This window comes from Sylvia atricapilla, chromosome 8, assembly GCF_009819655.1.
Source record: "Sylvia atricapilla isolate bSylAtr1 chromosome 8, bSylAtr1.pri, whole genome shotgun sequence".
Classification (NCBI taxonomy): domain Eukaryota; kingdom Metazoa; phylum Chordata; class Aves; order Passeriformes; family Sylviidae; genus Sylvia; species Sylvia atricapilla.
This window is the reverse complement of record NC_089147.1, coordinates 30862311-30882020: the sequence shown is the minus strand read 5'-3', so window position 1 is coordinate 30882020 and position 19710 is coordinate 30862311. Positions and strand designations below refer to the sequence as shown.

General features: G+C 44.3%; 1 protein-coding gene across 1 annotated transcript in view; it reads right to left on the bottom strand.

The window, feature by feature from the left end:
• The window catches only part of MICU1 (mitochondrial calcium uptake 1), an 84488-nt gene that overhangs the window by 50742 nt on the left and 14036 nt on the right, over positions 1 to 19710 (bottom strand). The window contains exons 4-6 of the mRNA XM_066324290.1: positions 15275 to 15452; positions 9601 to 9763; positions 1319 to 1362 (exon numbers count right to left, since the gene is read on the bottom strand). Coding sequence (XP_066180387.1) covers positions 1319 to 1362; positions 9601 to 9763; positions 15275 to 15452 — 385 coding nt within the window. The remainder of the gene's footprint in view (positions 1 to 1318; positions 1363 to 9600; positions 9764 to 15274; positions 15453 to 19710) is intronic.

Below are 19710 nucleotides of genomic sequence, written 5' to 3'. Positions count from 1 at the left end.
CTTGACAAGATAAAATGATGAAAGTGAGCGAATGCAAAACAGACTGTCATGAAACCAGAGGGAGAAACACTGGGTATTTTGCAAAGAATATACGTTCTTCCTTTGGCTGGGTTGTTTTTTTTTTTAATCACAAAAAGCAGACATCATGTTTATGGCAGGGGGAAAAGAAAACAGGTGTTCACGACACGCTTTGGAGCTTTATGTATCCAAACTAACTGCCAAAATCCACCTTCCTGTTGTCTGTTTTCCAGAAAAGCCCTGCTCTGCTGCCTGGGTAACCAGCATGCTCGTCCACTGCTCATGACAGAGACCCCAGGTATTTGATCATCTTGTTATTATCTGTCCCTGTTAAACACAAACCAGGGAATTGCACGTGTTCAGTCCACACTGTGTTTATATCAAACTTTAAATCCCCTTTTTTCCCCCCCAGTGTTGAGGCTTTCTGGAAATGCCTGACACTCTGTGTCAGGTGCACCCTGCAGCAATAAGGGGTAAGAGGCTGATATCCCTTTGAAAGCTTTATTTTCAGATGGTGCCGGTGAAAATGCTGCTAAAAGCTGGAGGACCATTTTGTGCCACTGGTGATAGGATGGAAAATTAACTAACCTGCAGTTATCTGCATCAAGGAGTCCATCTGAGCTGCCAGTCCTGGGGCAGAGCTGCCTTTACCACCCCACTGGGATTAACAGCGTGAATAATTAGGTCTGTGATATCCATAATAACAAGTGGGACTCTACAAGGCTCCACTTTCACAGGGAGACACAACTAGATCAGAATTTGCTTAAGATTTTACCAACACCTCTCATAAAAGCACAAACACCCAGAACAGTTGTGCAGTGCTGCAGGAAGAACCTGGGGCTCAAAAGGGGAACAGAGAAAGGTCGTTTGATAGGGGGGAAATACATGGGTGGGATGCAGAAAAAAATCACAAGAGCATGTCCCTCCTTTAGGAATCTGGAGATGAGACTGGAAGAGAAAGGTCCAGTGAGTTTCCCCTGAAATGGTTTAACTTGTGGGGCTCTCACACAGTCAGAAAGCAGCAGCAAAGTAATGTGATTACAACCTATGATTTCCCAGCCCACCAGAATATAGGAAGTGGTAATGTTTTGTCTGTAAACATTAAAATAAGGTCCCTTTATAGAAACAATCTTTCTGTCATTACAGAAAAAGCACTGCAATGCTACTGAAAAACAAAATGCTCAGAAGAGAATGCTTCACACACTTCATTTAACTTACACCCTCACACAGGTAATAACTGAAGGATTCTAGGTCAAAAAAGCTCTTAAATAGAATACATTTAATAGTCTAATGTGCTCACCTTCCCATCGTAGCGTTTCACTATGAACTGGTCCAGTCCCAGGTCTGTAAGAGAAAAAAATACTTACAGAAAAGGAAGCATTTATGGCATAAAATTAAATATTTCTTGTGTTTTCTGTTTGAGAGGACTGGAAAGCAAAATGCACAGTCTGAGTAACATGTGTAGAAAACATAAGGACATGAGGAAAATTTTATTTGGTTTTGTATATTTTGTATTTTGAACACAAAAAGCCAACAAACTCACGGAATTAGGGAAGAAAACCTCCTTCTATAGCAGGGCCAGCAAGAGCTCAGCAATCAGCACCTCTCAAGAGCCTGAAATACTCTCCCCAACACAGATCCCTGCAGTATTATCAGGCAAACACTTCACCTGTGATCCTTGGTGATTTTAATAATACCTTTTGAATGGCTCACAAATGGCAAAACTAAGAATTGTTCCCATAGTTCATTGGGATATCCTCAAACAAATTCAAAGCTTGTTCAAATTTGAGTATAAAATAAATAGATTTTAAAGGAGATAAGTTGTAGATGCATTTGTAAGCAGTGGAGTTCTTTAGCTGGATGGGAGAAAGGCAGGGAGAGGGATTATTTATACCAATAAAGTCTCTGATATCCACGATGCCCAGCAGGCTGCATCTAACACTGGTGACTGCACGTATAAGCAAGACGACAAAAAAAACCCAAAAAAAACCAAAACCAGGAAGATTAATTATCTGAGCTTTGCAAAGTCAGGAAGATGCATCCTGAGAAGAGATTAAGCAGAACTCAAGCCCAGCACTTCCAGTAAAACTCAGGAGAGTCAGGCTGATTTTCAGTGCTCTGAGAAATAAAACCTTCTGGAGAGTGACGTCCTGTGCATTTTCTGCCACTGTTTATGGTAATTAGCACATTCTCATTTCAATTCAAATTGGAAAATAAGATGGAAGAACCAAAATAAAGCCTTCCTCATGCCTGCTGCGTCGTCTGCTTTTGAAAGAAGATAACAAAACCCTTCCTGTCTACTGGAAAGTTTCATGGTATTATGCAGAAAATGGAATTATTTATTCATTGCTCCAGGGTGACCCCCTTGCTCTTTGTGACCCAAAGCAGCTACAACTCCTCTGCCACTAATTTCAAAGGTCAAGGCAACTGTCACAGGGCTTTCTACATTTGTGAAAATTCCAGCCAGAAAGCACGTTCTCAATATTTTGTGGGCCTGATAACAATGCAAACTGCATATTCATACACATTTTCAGGCTTTAATCTCCTGAATTTTGTCCTCTGCCAAGCTGTGGGTATAAATGCAGTAAGTATCAGTGCATTTAGAGGTAGGATTTGCCTGATAAACATGATTATTTTACTACAGACACTTTATGTGTCACCATCTGGATGGTAACTTAAGCCGAGCTTATGTCCATGTGTCATAATAAAGTCATTTCTCAGGAACACCTCCTCTTCCCATGCCAGGAAATGCTGCTGAAAGACAGATCCCTGACAGCCTGACATTATACATGTACTCGTGGAAAGCCAAAAAAAGGACATGGGTTAAAAATAGCAAGTGAAAGTATGTCTTAATGGCACCCCATGCAACTGGACACTTTGAAAGCAAACAGGTTTCAACAGAGAGCCAAAATGAATGGATGATTGTGTGGAGAACAGAAAGAAAAGATGAGCTGATAACTATCATTTTGTCTATAAATAAATATCATATAGTGCAAAATAACTATAATAAATATTCATGTAATAAATAAATATGGAAATAATGGCTCCTGGGTTGTCCCAGCACTGGTGTGGGCACAGGCCCAGGGCAGTGACTGTCACCTGGGCTGGCCCTGCTGAGGGACCTCGAGGGCTGTGTCCAGTTCTGGGCCCCCAGTTCAGGAAGGTCTTGGAAGGGCTGGAGCATGTCCAGGGCAGGGCAGGGAGCTGGGGAAGGGGCTGGAGCCCCAGCAGAGGCTGAGGGAGCTGGGAAAGGGGCTCAGCCTGGAGCAAAGGAGGCTCAGGGGGGACCTTGTGGCTCTGCACAAGTCCCTGACAGGAGGGGACAGCCAGGAGGGGTCGGGCTCTGCTGCCAGGGAACAGGGACAGGACAAGGGGAAACAGCCTCAGGCTGGGCCAGGGGAGATTTAGATTGGATATTATGAAAAATGTAAGAGTGGTCAAGCACTGGCACAGGCTGCCCAAGGCAGTGGTGATGTCACCATCCCTGGAGGGATTTAAAAGCCATGTAGATGTGGCACTTGGGGACATAGTTTAGTCTTGGCCTTGGCAGCATTTGGCCAATGGACAATCTCAATATTAAAATCTTTTCCAACCCAGATGATTCCACAATTGTACTGCAGACACAAGCATGTTGGTTTCCACCAGTGTTTTATATGGTCACACCCCCAGCCAGGCACAACAATGTCCCCTCTCCCCTGTTGCATTAATTAAGCTGCACACTTAAATTCCTCTGTGAAATTTCCCTGACATAGGTCCTGAGAGAAGAAGCCAATTCAAAAGCTGAAAAGAGGCATTCATGTTCAATGCATACGCTTTCACTCTATACATTTTCCTTTTCCCTGTACAGTTTTATTTTCTTTTTTAAGGACTTAGCTGCCTGTTTTTCCACAAGCCTTTAAACCTGACAAAAGGATAACCAACAAAGAGGGTCTGCTGCCTGAATACCTGGGGTCTTCCTTTAAATTACATAAAAAACCCCAAGAAGCTTTTCCTCCAAGATGCTACAATAGAAATTCAGCATTTGTGTGGGCTGGCGAGCCAATGGGAACACTGCATGGATGAGGACTATCAGAGCTGAACAAGGGAAGGGAAGAATGTCAGCTATTACACTTCTGTTTTTCAAAAGGCAGAGTGTGATGTTAAAGCCAGCACAGGATTGTCTCTAAGTGCCACACTCCCCAGACAAACAGCCCCTGGCTGGGCTATTGCTACCGAACTGCAGGAACGAACTGCAGGAACGCAGGATAATAGGCATGTTCAACCAGGAAAAAAAGAGCTTTTCCACCTTTCACTGAGGAGAAGGGGCTGAAAAAGCATTCTCCCAGAAGTGGCTGAAAGGATTCCCTCAAAAGAGGCAGCAGTGAAATCCAGGAGTCATTTCAGGAAGGCACCTGGCCACTTCAAGCTTTCCTGGGACACACACCATGGCTAGTCCAGATTACAGTGATCACCCAGAGCTTCATTCATTGTTTCTGTTGAGCAAACCCAGAGTTTCCACCACGACCTGCCGCAGAATACACGTATAATTACCTGAGACCCTGCACAACACCTCACCTTTCTCTACACATCCCTTTTGCTCCTGCAGCCAAAGCCTTTGCACAAGCCACTCACTACAAGCAGCATTTCAGTGACCTGCAATGATTTCCCAATCAGCTTCCCTGGAATGTTTAACTACCACTGTTTATTACTCCTACAAATTCTGATGGCACCTATCAGGGGCCCCAAATAAACAGCAGCACTGCCATGGAGTATCTAAGCACACAGCACTACTAGAAATGTTATTTCAGAGTAAACTGACACCATTTACTGACCAATACCAGGGATATAGGCTACCACTTTTATTCATGTGATGGTACTTTCACTGCAAACTAAAAATAAAAATAATTCAATATAAAGTAAATATTACTTAACAGTCACTTCCTGCCACAATGGGGAAAGAAGGGTGTTGAACAGCAGAACTGCACTCCCTGCATTTACTTCTTCCATTTTGGGCTGGGGAGGATGTTTTCATGAAGAAGGAATGAATTATGTAAAGGAAAAAACACAGAATAGCTTCTTCCTACTCTTGTTCAGCAAGAGCCAAATCTAAAATCAAATGCTTATTATATTCCTATTGATTAACAAAAACATACTTACCATGGATTTTCTCAAAGCCAGCTAATTGCCACACTTGACAAATATGCAGACAATTACTAAGCTCTTCATGTTATCTTGTAAAAATAAATCCACAGGCAGGAGGTTATAGACTGCAGTTCTAAAAAACATTTAAAAAACGAGCTTCCAGGAGAAGGACAATTATATTATGCCAAGAACACAGTTGAGATCAATTAGAAACCACCATGATTTCCTCTGGGATACCAGCAGCTTCTCACTGATGGAAAAACCTTTTCCAATTCCTTTCAGTCTTGACATCCTTGTCAGATTTTTTCACATTATTTGGGTAATATTCACTCATGGTCTGCTTTTCCCCCCCACTGCTTAATATATAACATGGACCCTTTCTGCCAGCAGATGAATAAAAGGGCTAATTGTGAAGACTGAAGAGCCTGCTAACTGTGCTTGTGATATGCCACATTATGGCAGGAGAAAATGCTGGAGCAAGCTTTCCCCCCCAAGAGCTGTAATCCAGCTACTGATTGTTGTATTCAGAGTATTTCCCCTCTGAATCTAAACTGTAATCTGCAAACAATGAGCTGCCCAAGATTTCTCAGGGGACAACAGCCTCGGGCTCAGGTTCAAGTCCAGGACTGTTTTGTTCCAGGAAGGAAGGATCAAGGGACTTGGTTCTCATCTCTCTCCTCCTGCTCCAACAAGCCAGTCAGCCTCCCTGGGAGACATGCATTCCTAACACACCTGGTCAGCCACACCAACCTGGCACCTGTCTGGGAAGCCTTCATTTATGTCACTTTCAGCACATAAGCATGCATGTAAGTGCAACTCTTGCTCCTCCTTGGCTCTTTTCTTGGGGTCTAGTATCAGGCATGACAGGGTCAAAGATGATTCTTGCCCAGGCATTATGCATTTCCACAGAAAAAGAGCTCCATCTCGTCCAGGAGACAACAGAGTTACCTCTCACTCACATCCTTTTCTCTGAAGAGCTCTTCAGCAGATGTACTGGGGAAGAATAGAGTGAATTCCCAGAAGGATTGGAGTCCCAAAATCTCTGGCTTCTTTCTAGGTCTTAAATATCCCAGCTGACCTCTTTGTTTAACTTTAGAGATCTGTACCAGCCCAGAGAGTTCTCCCCTCCTCATTACATGAGGGCTTGTCTCAGCTCCTGGCTGCTGGTTCTACAGGAGATCGGATCCATATTTCATAAACTTTAATCAAAATTACAAATAATCACTCCTGCACTGTACCACCCCAGAGGCCAGCTTGTGCTCAGCTTCTCATACAGTTCAGACATGGAAACAAACCATTTCCAACAGGAGAAGCAAGCTGTACACTCTGATGCAGCCACCAGGAATTAGCTCTGTCCTTCACGGCTCCTCTCCTCTGTCACCATCCTGCGCACAGAGTCTCCTGGGCCGCAGCTGCTGCTTCCGCCTGGGCTTCAGAAGCATGTATGGGGTCTCTTGCACTCAAACAAAAAACCAACCCAACCAAAAAACCTTCCAAGAGTTCAGATATTTGAGTTGCTGCTCATTATGTGGTGAAACTTGAAATGCATCTTTCCTATGGCAGGAGTCTGGGATAATCAGTGAGGTTAATACAGGGATAGAAGAGCAGGATTGGTTTGGGGAGAACCTGCCATCACTACAGCATGCTGGGATGAGATATAAGAAGGATTTTTTACTTCTTTCAGACCTTATTGCAAAGGCCACAGGAAAACTGATACTGGCTGAGCGTGACACAGCCCCGTCTTATTCGAGGATGCTCCAAAATGTTCACTTTCTTCAGGAAAACAATCAGTGCAGAATGGACCCAGACAAACTTGAGGAAATGGAGGGAACCCTTGCACTTCCCACCAGAGACAGAGTATTTTCAGTTGGTTTGGGGCTGGGGTTCCAAGGAAGCATCAGGCAGGAAACAGCCACCCCTTCCCATTCACTTGTGGAGCAAACTTACCTCTCAGATATGAGAGGACATGGGAAGAAAAAAAAAAAAAATACAGGACTGCAAGGAGCAGAAATCACCACCCACGCTTCTCCTGGCACTTGAACTTTCCAGATAGCACAGAAAGCAATTATTTTTTAAAGCAGCTTTCAAGTTTAATGCCATTCTTTGGCTTCTTCTGACAAACCAATCGAAGCTCAGCAAGCTCGTGTCATTCCTTAAGCACAGACTGCCTACTTGGGAATGCTGTGGCAGGAAGTTTGACTGGACCAGAGAAAGCAATCTACAGGAGCTGAGGAATTGGCATTCATTTTCCCCAAGCTAGCAAAACACAGGCTAGAATTAAGCTGACACTTCATTGACAATAAATCAAACTTTCCCCTACGTAATCCATAAAAATGAATCAGGCAAACAATACCTTCACAGTAGATGAGCAGTTTAAAAATAAATACAACTGAGACTCAGCTACTTCATTACTCCTGATCACTTATATTCCACAGTGTTTTCTCCCCATAAAAAAGCAGAGGCATTTACAAGAAGTTACTCCCTGAAATTACAGCTGGCAGCTTGAGCACACTGAAGGATTACCTCTAAGAGGTTTCCCAGGAACACACCAGGCTACACCACAACCCCAAGGAATGCTGTGGGTTGAAGGCAGGATGCTCCAGCCCCAGTGGAGGGCACACCCAAGTCCTGACTGAGGAAGAAAGCAGCCCCAGCATTTCCCAATTAACCTGTAACCTAAATTATCCTATGAGTCAAAAGCACCAGCAGGGTGTGAAGTACAGAACTCATCTGGCCAGCAGGTAGCACTCTTTGTTTTCAGTTTCTGGTCTGAAAACCAGACCTATCTTCCTTTTATTTTTTACTATCAGCTTTAAAAACATTTGAGAACAAGGTTATGGCTGGTTTGACTTTATGGTAGCAATAAGTGTTTTACTCTTCTACTGTTCATTATGTATTAAAAAACTCCATTTACTGTGACTGTGATGATGTACAGAGCTGATAGGAAACAACCACCCAAGAGCAGCTCCACCTAGAAGCAAATCCACAACAGTAAGAGTCCTGGAGACAGATTTTTCAACTCAAAAAATCTAACATGCCTACCTTCCTGGTCTGCCTGCTGCTGGGCAGCCCAAGCTCAGCTTCCATCCCATTCCACTTGCCAGGAGCACCCAAGACCCCTTTCTTCCTTACAAGCTGCTGTGTGTCACTGACTGGCAGCATTTGCAGGCACCACAGCTTCACAGGGCCATTTCAACAGCCAGGATAACAACGGGAATACAATGGGAAGTGAGTGGCTAAGAGTGATGAATTATTATTTCCCATTAGTCACCCCTGCTTGCCTCTGAGGGAGGTGTTTGCTGAGCATTCTTCCACCTATTTGCTGTACACGCCCTAAAATGCACCAAGCATGTGGAAAAAGTAAAAGAAGAATCAGATGTGTTGAAATGAAGCCCAGGATGTTTTTAAGCTTCCAAGACAGGTGCTGCTGCTTTTCCAAGTACCAGTTCAAGATGTTTGAAAAAGACAAGATGGTAACCTAGAGCCATTAATTCACATGGAAACTACAGTTATTTCCAGGGCTTGATGGAAACCTAAATATCAATTCACCTATGTGCTTTAAACACTAATGCCAGGACTACTTTTTCTTCCCTCCTGCACACACTTCATATTGTTATTTTCTAAGCACAAGGGTACACAGTATTTATTTAGCAGCTGTCATCTAAGAGATCAAAACAGTTGCCCAATTTGGACACAAAGCCCACAGTCAAGAAGTTAACATTCAGGGGCTGAAGTTCTTCACTAATGTCTGCAGAGATAAGGGAAGTTTTAATTTGACAAAAGCCTGTTCCATTCCTTGAGATACAATGTAGGAGACCAAGAAACACAATCTCCCACGTCTCACCACAAACATGAATCTCTAAAATGGAATGCAGATAAAAGCCTTCTGCTATCTCACCAACACCAAATATTCAGGACACAGCTTTCCACACAAGAGCAAGGTGTCTCTCTCCCACTTGTTGATTGCCAAATCCCTCCAGGTACCACAAGTGATGTGTTTGTCTGCGACCCACAGGGAATTTGAAGATGGCAGAGGCGAGCCCTACCCTGAGCAGCAGCATCACATGGGGCTGCCTCAACCCCTTAAGTTGAAAAAGACCATTTAGGTTGGAAAAGAACTCTAAGATCATCGACTCCAGCCTTTATTGCTGATGTTTTCCTTGCCAAAGCAACCTCCTTTTGTAGGTTTAGGAAGAGTTTCAGTTAAAGGAAATATTTCCCTATTAAATATAGGAGAAAGGCATTCCATCTACTCTTCAGGGACTCACTCCAGCCAGCTCTGCTACACTGCAACAGCATTTTGGGAAACATGAAAGTGCTCAGGCTAATTTTGGGCTTGGAGCAGGAGAGCTTCAGTAGATGCTTCCTAGCCCTGGCAATCAGAGGCGGGCAGTTTAAAGACCAGGTGAGCAGAGACTGGAGAGTATCAATTCCCTTGATCAGCACCCACACAGCACTCACTCTCGGGCTGTTTCTCGTTGGGGGTGATGGATCTGACAAAATCCTGCGGGGTCATGAAAACCTCGGACTCGCCGTGCTCGTTGATGACCTTCAGCGTGGCAAAGTATCTGAAGATTTTGTCTGGCGTGGAGTAGGCTCTGATCCTGTTCTCGTATTCCATCACCTGGAAATGAAATTCAGCCAGCATTAGACGCGCCCCACGCTGACTCTTAGTCCTCAAAGATTTGCCACAGGACAAGTTGCCTACAGCAACACAATTCTCTACTCTTTTGGCATTATTCCCTTCAAAAACTCTTTGAACACCCAGGAAAATTGGACATACCGGCTGCTGATGTCCCAGGATTAAGAACAAACACTAAAAATCTTTATTATGAATAAATTTGGACTGTTCATGGTGGCAGAAGGAAAACAAATTCACAAAATCCCTGAAGGTGCTTTGAAAACATGAGCCTAAGAAAACTCACTGGCATCACATTTGTGAGTCTAAAGCAGCCCAACATTTTAACCACAGCGTTGAAGTGTTTGATTTGTGATTCATAGATGAAGTAAAAGAAAAAGGCCTTGGAAGGCTGGGAGAAACCTTTACTTTCAAGCAGAGTCTCGGAAAAAAAGAATCACTTGGAGTTGTAGCTGGTTGCTCAGTCACCCAAGTTCATTTTTTCCTCTTTTCTATCACATTGGCAGAATTCCCCATAAACTCAGTCCTCCCCACCAATCTTCTTCTTCCTAACTCTGCAGGCAGTGATTTTTTTTTTTTACCTAGAATCAGTTTTCCCCCAAACAGCTGGAATTAATCACAGGCAACAGACAGCTTTTCTAAACAAAACCCCAACACAAGGCCACAAGGGTGGAAAAAGGCACAGACACCTACACTTCATCATGTATTAGCACAGAAAACTTCCCTCCTTACTTCAGCTTTTCATTCCTGCATTATATGCCATGTTTAACAGTCCATAATGTACTTGAAACCTGCAGCTGGCCAAGAGCCACAGGAGGAAAAAATCCCAAACCATGATGTGCTGCAAGAGAACAGGCAAGATCAAGGGTAGTGCCAAGGCAGCTGCAAATCATTCCTGGCTTTGGTCCTGGTTCAGCCTTGTCTTTAAATTCCTGAACGACTTCCTCAGCCTGATGTTTATCAGACAGAAAACACCCTCTCCAATTTTTCTTATTTCTAGGATTAACAAAAAAGCTAAATGTTTTGAATCCCCCAAGCCAGGCTTTGGTAAAGCAAAGCCTCTCTCCTCTTTATTTGCTCCAGCTCAGATCTCCAGCAATGCAACCACAGATGACATTACCTAGAATGACAACACCTAAAGCCTTCTCCCCACCCATCTCTGCATCAACCACAGCTTTTAAAGAATTCACATGTCCTTGCACCAACTACTACAGGCAGTTCCCACCCTCCTGCAGGAAAAAGTTTTTGTCCCTAGGCCCTTTGCACTTCTAATTAACAAACATAATCCCACTTTTATTGCTTCAGTCCACAAGGTTCTCCACAGCTAAGGGCATTGGAATGAGGACAATTGCTTTATTGCCAAACTCCAAGTCCTAGTAGAAGATGACACCCACTTTTCCACCTCTTTCTGGCTTTGTCTACTGCTCCCACCTGGCAGGAGGCAGCTCCTTATGCCAAAGTCATCTTTTCACTTGTGGGTGCAGGCCCATATCTCACTCATGCCTGACCTGATCTCATGAATAACACCCCACCCAGCTTAATTAGCCAGAAACAGCTCAGTATTTTTACCTTCAAGGAAGACAAATAAATCCAAGATAAATCCAAGGACAGTATGAAACCCCAGACTGGAGCCAAGAGCAGACATCACAGACCACAAACAGCTCCCTCCATCCATGGCAACCCTTCAACGTCAGCCTGCTTTCTAGCTATAAAAATTCATTAAGCAAGTTTTCCAAGCCTGTGAAACATTTCTCACAAGGCACTATCAAATGCCAACCCAGCTGGGCACAACTCAACAACCCCACTGCTGCACCAGTCATGAAAGGAGTCATGACATTTTTGCCAATAAAACCATGTTTTATTTCACCCCACTTGACTTCCTATCCACAATGGCTTTTCCCTCTGCATCCATTCAGAACCCCTACTAAGATGCTACTGTCAGGCTTGTTGCTTTCAGGTGCTTTTCTACTCATATTTAGAGTATTACTTCCACAGCAACAACAGCTTATTAACAACATGGGCTCAAAACCACATCTCCTGTCCCAGCTTACAGCACCAAAATGCACCATCTAGATTAAAATAGTAGAATCTAAACTGCTTTTTAGCATCTCGCAGGCTGCTTCCATCACAACTGAAATCTCACTTCTTCCACAAGCTTCCCTACAAGAAGGGGGCAAATGCAGCCACACTTCTTTCCTTTTGCCTGCAGCTGAACTCACCATCACACCACTCTGGGTAATGAGCTAATTAGCTGGCAAAAACTGACAAATGTTGTGGCCCATCCCTCTGACTGCAAGGCTGTGTTCGACACGAAGCCAGGTCAAGAAGGGAGCAGCCAGGATGCTGCAAGTGGGGAAAAGCTCACTTATTTGTGACTGAGTGCTGAACATCAAGTGGGTGAGAACAGGGGTGGCCTGATCCCCCAACACAAACATGGAGCTATGAGCCCATGTATTTGGTTGCAGACAACCATTTGTGAGGGGTTTTTGCACTGCTTCAAAGCAACCTGAACTGAGAATCATGCCAGGCAAGTGTCTCCTCTCCTGACCTTTGACCTTTCCCTAGTACAAACCAGTCCTTGAAGCAAGGACGACCAGTCAAAATTCTCATCATGCCCCCAGAAATCCTCCTCACATAATCAGGCACCTTCAGAAAGATGCTATGACCCAAAGGGAAAAATTCCTTTTTTGCATTTCTTAGTAGAGCATGTACTGGAGGAGAAAAACAAGTATGTAATCCCTGTTGCTATACAAGACTGTAGGTGCTGTTGAGACTGTCAATGTTTATGCTAAGCCTCAGGTTAAAAGGAAAAAAACAAAAACTAAATCCTATGCTGACATGAAAATAAAGCTCTAAATTAACATCTCAAGGCACAGAGCACCACCAGGGCCTCCCTGACTATGCAACAGCACACATCTTAACAGGGTAAATTAATTAGGACTCATTTTCTTCGTGCTTCCTTCTATGACACACACCCAAATGAAGGCCCAGCACAAGGAACATCCCAAGGCAAGATACCTGCAGGACCCAAACACTGCCAGTACATCTTAGTAAGTCAGCCCTACTGCTGCATGCAAACACTTTTAGCAAGTTAATTAACACATCAGCCCACCCCCATGCTGTATTACAGCTCATTAGCCTTCAAAATATATTGAGGCACTCAAGCAATTTTTTCTCTTCTGCCCTCCACATCCAGGACCCACACACTGCACAGAGAACACGTGCTTGGGAACCATCCACACAACGATCCCAACATCTGAGAGTGGTTTATGTTTCACCTTCCCTCTCTCACTGGATCACTATTTAAAACAGCAATGTCAAACTTAATTTATTGCTTCACCACTAATCATCACCTTCATTAAAAGGAACATTAGGATAACAAACAAGCGTTAAACGCTTCCAATTAGGCTTAAGTTTTTCTCAAGGAAAATCTCACACTATTTTCAATTAATTATGGGAAGAGCTGGGAAGAGTTTTTACCGTGGGTGATGGTTTGTTGGGGTTTTCTTTAATAGAAGAGTCAAGAATCCCCCTGGTGCTACACAATTAAGGGAGCAGCACATCCTGGGAGCAGCCCTGATTTTGAGTTGGGAGCTGGGGCACACCTTCTCCTGTCATCTGAGCTGGCCACATTCAAACACAGCTCCCGAGGTGACTCACTGCAGCAATTGCTGATCAAACACTGAGCCCACAGCAGAGCTGCTCAAACACGGAGCAGGCACCTGGGACAATACCTGGCACATCCTGCCTTTAAAGGAGCTTTTGCAACATTGGCATTCAGGCCACACAAGGTACATTCTGTCTCAGAGGCTGCAGAGAAAAGGCTTGTGTTGGCACAAAGACGGTGAGGGCTGTCTAAACAAGGCTCTCCCCAAGGAAATCGCTGCTCCTGAATTCCTGCTGTCAGAGGAAAGCAGACTGGGATGAGAAGGGATCCAGGCCACACACTATTTCCCATCCTTTGGGCACACCTGGCTTGTGTCTTACTTGGAAATCATGGCCATATTCCTCCCTGCCTAGTTTGGGAAGGAAAGAGCTGGTCTGACATAGAAAGAGCTGTTAGACATAGGCACATGTCTAACAACTGGAACACTAGTCCTTGCCTATAAAAAAAACTTCCTCTGGCTTCCCCAGCCAGCAGTCACATCAGAAAAAAAAAAGAATCAATCTTTACACTCACTGTATTCAAAAGTAAGAGTGTGGATGGAGGTGGACTGTGGTTTGCTCTTTGCAACCTGCCTACATCTGCTGACACTGGAACAAAACAATAACCTGCTTTTCCTGAGAAGTACTGGCAAGACCTGAAGTTGCCAGAGCACCTGACACCCAGCTACCATGAAAATTAGCAGCTTCCAAGAACCCACATTCCTGGATGATTCTGAATATCTCAGCACAGTATCTTACTACGTAACTTCACTGAGCTGCCACCAACATGTCACAGCAGGACAGAGTCTGGAGCCCCAAATACCACGAATGCACTTGAAATCTCAAGTTGTGTAATCTTTTCTGACGAGGAACTGAAATGCATCAGCAGCTTTAAAGGAAACAGCTCTTAATTTTCATGAGAAGCTGTTAAGTCACTATATACGATTACCCACAATTTAACAGCTAATGAGATGCAACCTCCAGAATAAAGGCTTAAAAATAAATATCAGAAGCAAGTCAAAACAAAATGGGAGTAGATGCTCCTCACAATTCCTTTCTCCTCTTTGGTGCTGCAAAGATATTACATCATCCAACGCAGCCCTATAAAACTGACATCCAGATGGGCTTAAAAAATAAAATACTGCTGTCTGCCAGCTCCCAGTTACAGGACTCTGTCAGACCAAATTACATATCTTTTAATAACAGTGGCTTCAGATAGTGCCAAACCAGTTGTCAGTTCTGAGGAGCCCAAAGCTCCTGGAACTGCCCAAGAGTGAAGGCAAGTCACAAGGCAGCAATAGAGTTTATTACTCAAGTTTTCCTCCTCTTGAAAACGTGTCTGATCTGAAAATGAAATAGCCAGAAGCATCAAGAAAGCGCTAGGACTAACCAAGAAGGGGGACTGAGGCTGTACTTCAATAAGTATATTTGCACAGAATAATTAAATGAAGAATTAAAGTACACCTTTCCTATAACCCTCCCTTCCACATTCATTCTCTTCTTATCCCTACACTGTATGTTCACAAGCAAAAGAATGGACTCAGAGACACACATGCTGAATATCCCAGATGGTTTAAAAGCTTTGGCATCAATTCTCTGCTTTGCATGCACCATCCTAATGGCTATCAGTGCAGGAGCCTTGATTTTCTTGGACATGCAAATGGAGGTGGGAGAAGAGGTCTCCATTTCGGAGGATCAGTATACTATGCTTTCCAAATATACAATTTTCATCCAACAGAAACTCATGACAGCATGCTGAGAAAGTAGATTCCCAAAACAGTAAGGTCTCTTAGAAAATAAAGGCAGGCACAGAGCAGGTTTTCCCTCCTGCAAGACGCCCAAGTTCCGTACCTTGCGGTCCCTGAACCCGGAACGTTTCTTCTTCTTCCCTTCCTGCGAGGCCTCCTCATTGCCCGAGGCCACTGCCCTCCTGCCCTCGCTGCTGCTGCTCTCCTCCTCCTCCTCGTGCTTCACCTTCTCCTCTGCCTCTGCCCTCGGGCCGTGCCGGACAGAGTCTTCTGCGTGGGCCCTGTATCAGAGAAAAGAAAACACCCGTTTAGGAAGTGATTGAGGGGTGCTAAGGCTGCCATAAGGACCTGCCAGGTCCTGCCAGGCTCCACCCGAGTGCAACACCGGTTGCTGAAAAGCAAAAGCAAAGTAAGTGACCAGTTCCCTTGGAATTCAGCGTGCTTCCCCCTGTTGTAATCAAATTTCCACTCCACACCAAAACCCAGACTAATGGTCACGGTAAGTTTTCGCAGTCCAAATCACTCAGTGAATTATGACACCTTCTCCCAAAAGCTAGATATGGAAGAAGCACTGGGAGAAGGGCATATCATACCTCCTCAAGCACTAAATTCCACTTCTGCTTCCCCAAAAAGATATATTAAATAACAAAAAAGTGTTTTACCATCAGCACTGCAGGATTCAGGACAAACAACCTTTTTGTTGTAGCTCAGCTGATTTATTTTCTATCTCCAGCAGCTGACAGGCTATTTTATCCCTTTCTTCCACCAGTGACTCTTCCGAACACCAGTGCTGCAAGATTTGTGACAACAAAACTGGAGTTGTTTGTCCTCAAGGTGGAAATAAAACTGTGGCAGAGCACAGGACCCCTTTTCCCTTGCTGTTCAAACAGAAAATCTTGAGGCAACTCTGTTCTTAGACCAAGAGTCAACACCTCACTCAGAGTCAGCAGCAACTCACAGAACTGCAACTGGCAATGGGATGATTAAATAAAAAGCAGGATAAATCCCTAAGCTAAACAATGCTCTGGCTTTCCCATACTTTACTTGTAAAGCAGTTTAGAATTAGACAGAGCTCAGACCACATTAACATCAGTGAAATTACAATCTCTGAGGATCCGTTAACATGTCACAAGCAACAAAGCCAACTGTTTGACAAAATTATTTCTCTTTCCAAAGGACTCAAACAGCTCAGGGAAACATCCCAGCCTGCCCATAATTCAAGCAAATCTGCCTTTACTTTGCATTCCTGGTGATTTATTTTGGACTAATCACAGGGTATAGAGCTTAAACACAGGTGCTGCTCCTGGGCCACTTTGGTACTGCCTGGAACTATGAACGTGGTCATTTACAGCTGTGTGAGTTTGTTTTAAAAGGGCTGTCTTGGGAGAAAAAAGAAAACAAACCAAGATTTTTGAAGTCTCCCAAGCTCTAAACAAAAGGCTATACATACTTCATCTTGCCGGTTTCCTGGAAAACACAGATGTGGTATGTAATATTAACAGAAGAGAGTTTGTGCCTGTCTCCTCAGGAATCACAGAATCATGGAATGGTTTGGGTTGGAAGGAGCCTTAAAGATCCTCTCATTCCACCCACCCTGCCACAGGCAGGGGACACTTTCCACAGCTTTCAGCAATCTCAGCACATCAGCTTCCAAGAAGGAGAAATGAGGGTAGGTGCTCCATCAATTAATTTAAATGCTACCAAAATGAAAGACAACGCTCTCCTTATTAGCATCCAATAATTCACTGACAGTCGCAGTACAAGACAGATGGGAATGGGCTAAAGAACTGCAAACGTCCACAGTACTGGTGGGACAAAGTCACTTTATTATTTATGGTTGGAAGAGATCAGCTCAGATAGGGGTTCAGAGGTTTCTAGTCCACACTGGCACAGAACACAGCTCCATGACAGGGGTCTGATGCAATAAAATACACTAGCGCTCATGAAGAGCAGTATTAATCCTGCCTTTTCCTGCAAAATGGAGTTTTACACACTTCCCGTTCTGAAAAGGCCCTGAGTCTCAATTTGCCAATATATATTTGTGAGTCTTACAGCAAATCACCATCTTTATGACCTCCACTGAACCAAACTTTCAGAGACAGGATCCAAACCTGGGTCCTCCACAAGTATATCAAGACAGGGAAATTCTTTCCCTGGAACAGCCCGGCAGCTGATCTCTCTTAGAGCATGAAGTCCATGCTGGCACCTGTCCTGAAGCCTTTCCTGAAAGTTTAATCAGCACTGGCACACCCTTCAGGAGCTGTGGATTTGGTTGAAAAATGCAGTTGCCAGGTGAGGCTACACCAGCAGCACTGACATGGAAAGCCCTTGTGCAGGCAGGGCACCCATCTTAAGCAGCTCTGAGGGAATCTCTTGGGAAAAGGGCACAGAAAAGCAATTGCTTATCTCCACAACTAAGCTATTCCACAGGAATAATGCTGGAGAATAGCTGTATCAGGAAAGATTTGCTCCTGTAATGCTTGACTGACAGTCAGCAGACCAGGGAAGGGATAGATGAAATTGAAAAATCAAACATTTTCAGCACATCCCACACATTCCTTCAATCCATCAGGCTGTCAAGTCGGTTGCTCCAGCAATACAGACGGAGGCTGTTTGAATACAGTCAGCTTTTCCTCCCTCTGGTTTATCCAGGTAATTAACTCTGCTCCACAGTCAGATCACCATCCCAGGATCCAGGAAAATGAGCTCTGAGGAGAAAGGCAGAGTCTGTAGGCTGCTCCTCAAGCAAGGTTTTAACAGCTATTCCTCACCTCCAGGCCACTGGCCAAACTACTCACTGAATTAGCCACTGAAGGAGCAGCTCTCTAGGAGCACCTTTTCTGTGTATTTTACCACCCTCTGCTGAAATCCTTGGCTTCCAACAACTGCAGCTTCCATACTCAGCCCACATAAAAACAGTCCTTCAGTGCAGGTGTCAGAGTATGGCTGCAGAAAAAAAAAAAGCCCATAGCTCCAGAAATATCCACCCTGCTGGACTTCCCTCAGCAAGTGATGACTCTCTCCTCCCCTGTTTGATGAGCCTGACTTTCCAATGGAATTCCTGGTGCTGCAGCTTCTGCACAAAAGGGAAATGAAAATACAAAGCCTCCCTTCACTGTGTGCCAAGACCAGCCACCAGCCTTTCCTCATGGAGTGTACCTGCCCTGGATCCTGAACCCTACGGCCATGCTTCAACCATTCTGAGCTCTTCAGACTTTTTTTCCCTCCACTGAACTGAATTTGAATCAAAGACTATTTCCCACCCACGAAGCAGTATCTCCTTTGAATCCTTGGAGAAAGCCAACAATCCAGTGTAAGATTAGATTCCTTATCCTCCCCAAAAACACTGAGCTACCACAGGCCTGCAATGATAAACTCTCTCTTGGGGGAATCACTCTTTAAGAGAGCCAAACACATGCAACCATAGGATATGCATGCAGGAAGGATGCTGGGACTCACACTGGGCATTGGCACAACACTCCAAGTTGCAGGTCTTCCAATGAATCACAGCCCCTCACTTGAAAATATTTTTCTTTGAATGACAGAAGCAGAACAGCGTGAAAAAATCCCAAAGCTTTGTGCCAGAGATAACAGTGCTCGGTTATTCTAATCCTGAAGGCAGTAGCAAAGTACTCAGCTATCAGTTGCTGCTCAGTCGCAGAAGGAAATGTAAGAGATGTAACAATGAGTTGGGCACTCAGGAGTCAGCAAAGATGCTGCCACCAAACCAGAGGCAGGAGGGAGGAATCCTGCCTGACACATTCGTTGCTCTATTGACTAAGAGTTGCCATTCTCCCTCTATGTAAACATCTGGAGTCATCCTGGTGAGGTTTAAAAGCCACTTAAGACTTCAGGGCTTTCATGCTGTAAATGCAAAAGCAGGTTTGAACACGACATTCATAGTAACAGGCAACCTCCAGGGATCAGGAGAATTTTCAGCAAGGAGCTCTGTCTCATCCTCAGCTCAACCATGTTCAGCAACTAAATTAGTTACCTGAAACTTTAATAAGAAATTCACCAGAGAGGATGAACAGCCACAACCCAATTTTTCAGGGTGTTACCACACTCACAGGGCTCCTCACTACTTTGCTTTCCTCCTCATCTCTTGCATACTCAACATGGACATAAATTGGCACAACAAATTTGTGGCAAGAACTTCACAAAGGCAGTCACCCTAATGACACACACTGCAATGTCCCGACATTACCCCAACATCCTCGTGAGCTATAAATCTGGTATTTCTTAATCCAGGAGATGCTACTTTCATTTCCAAACAGAGCTCACCACAGTGGGCTATAGGGCTGTGCCCCCAGGATCTGATCCTTTCCTTCCTCAATGTCCATGGAAAAAAAACCCAGTATTGAGCCAAAAGCCACTGGAGAGAACAGAGTGTTCTTTCAAGATGCCACTCCCAGACCAATGCGTCTTGAAGTCTTAGGAAAAAATGCTCAGCACAGCAATCCCGAGGACAGGCTCTTGAATGTGCCACCTCTCACAAAGAATTAAAACCAGCATAGAATCACAAAATGTTTTGGGTTG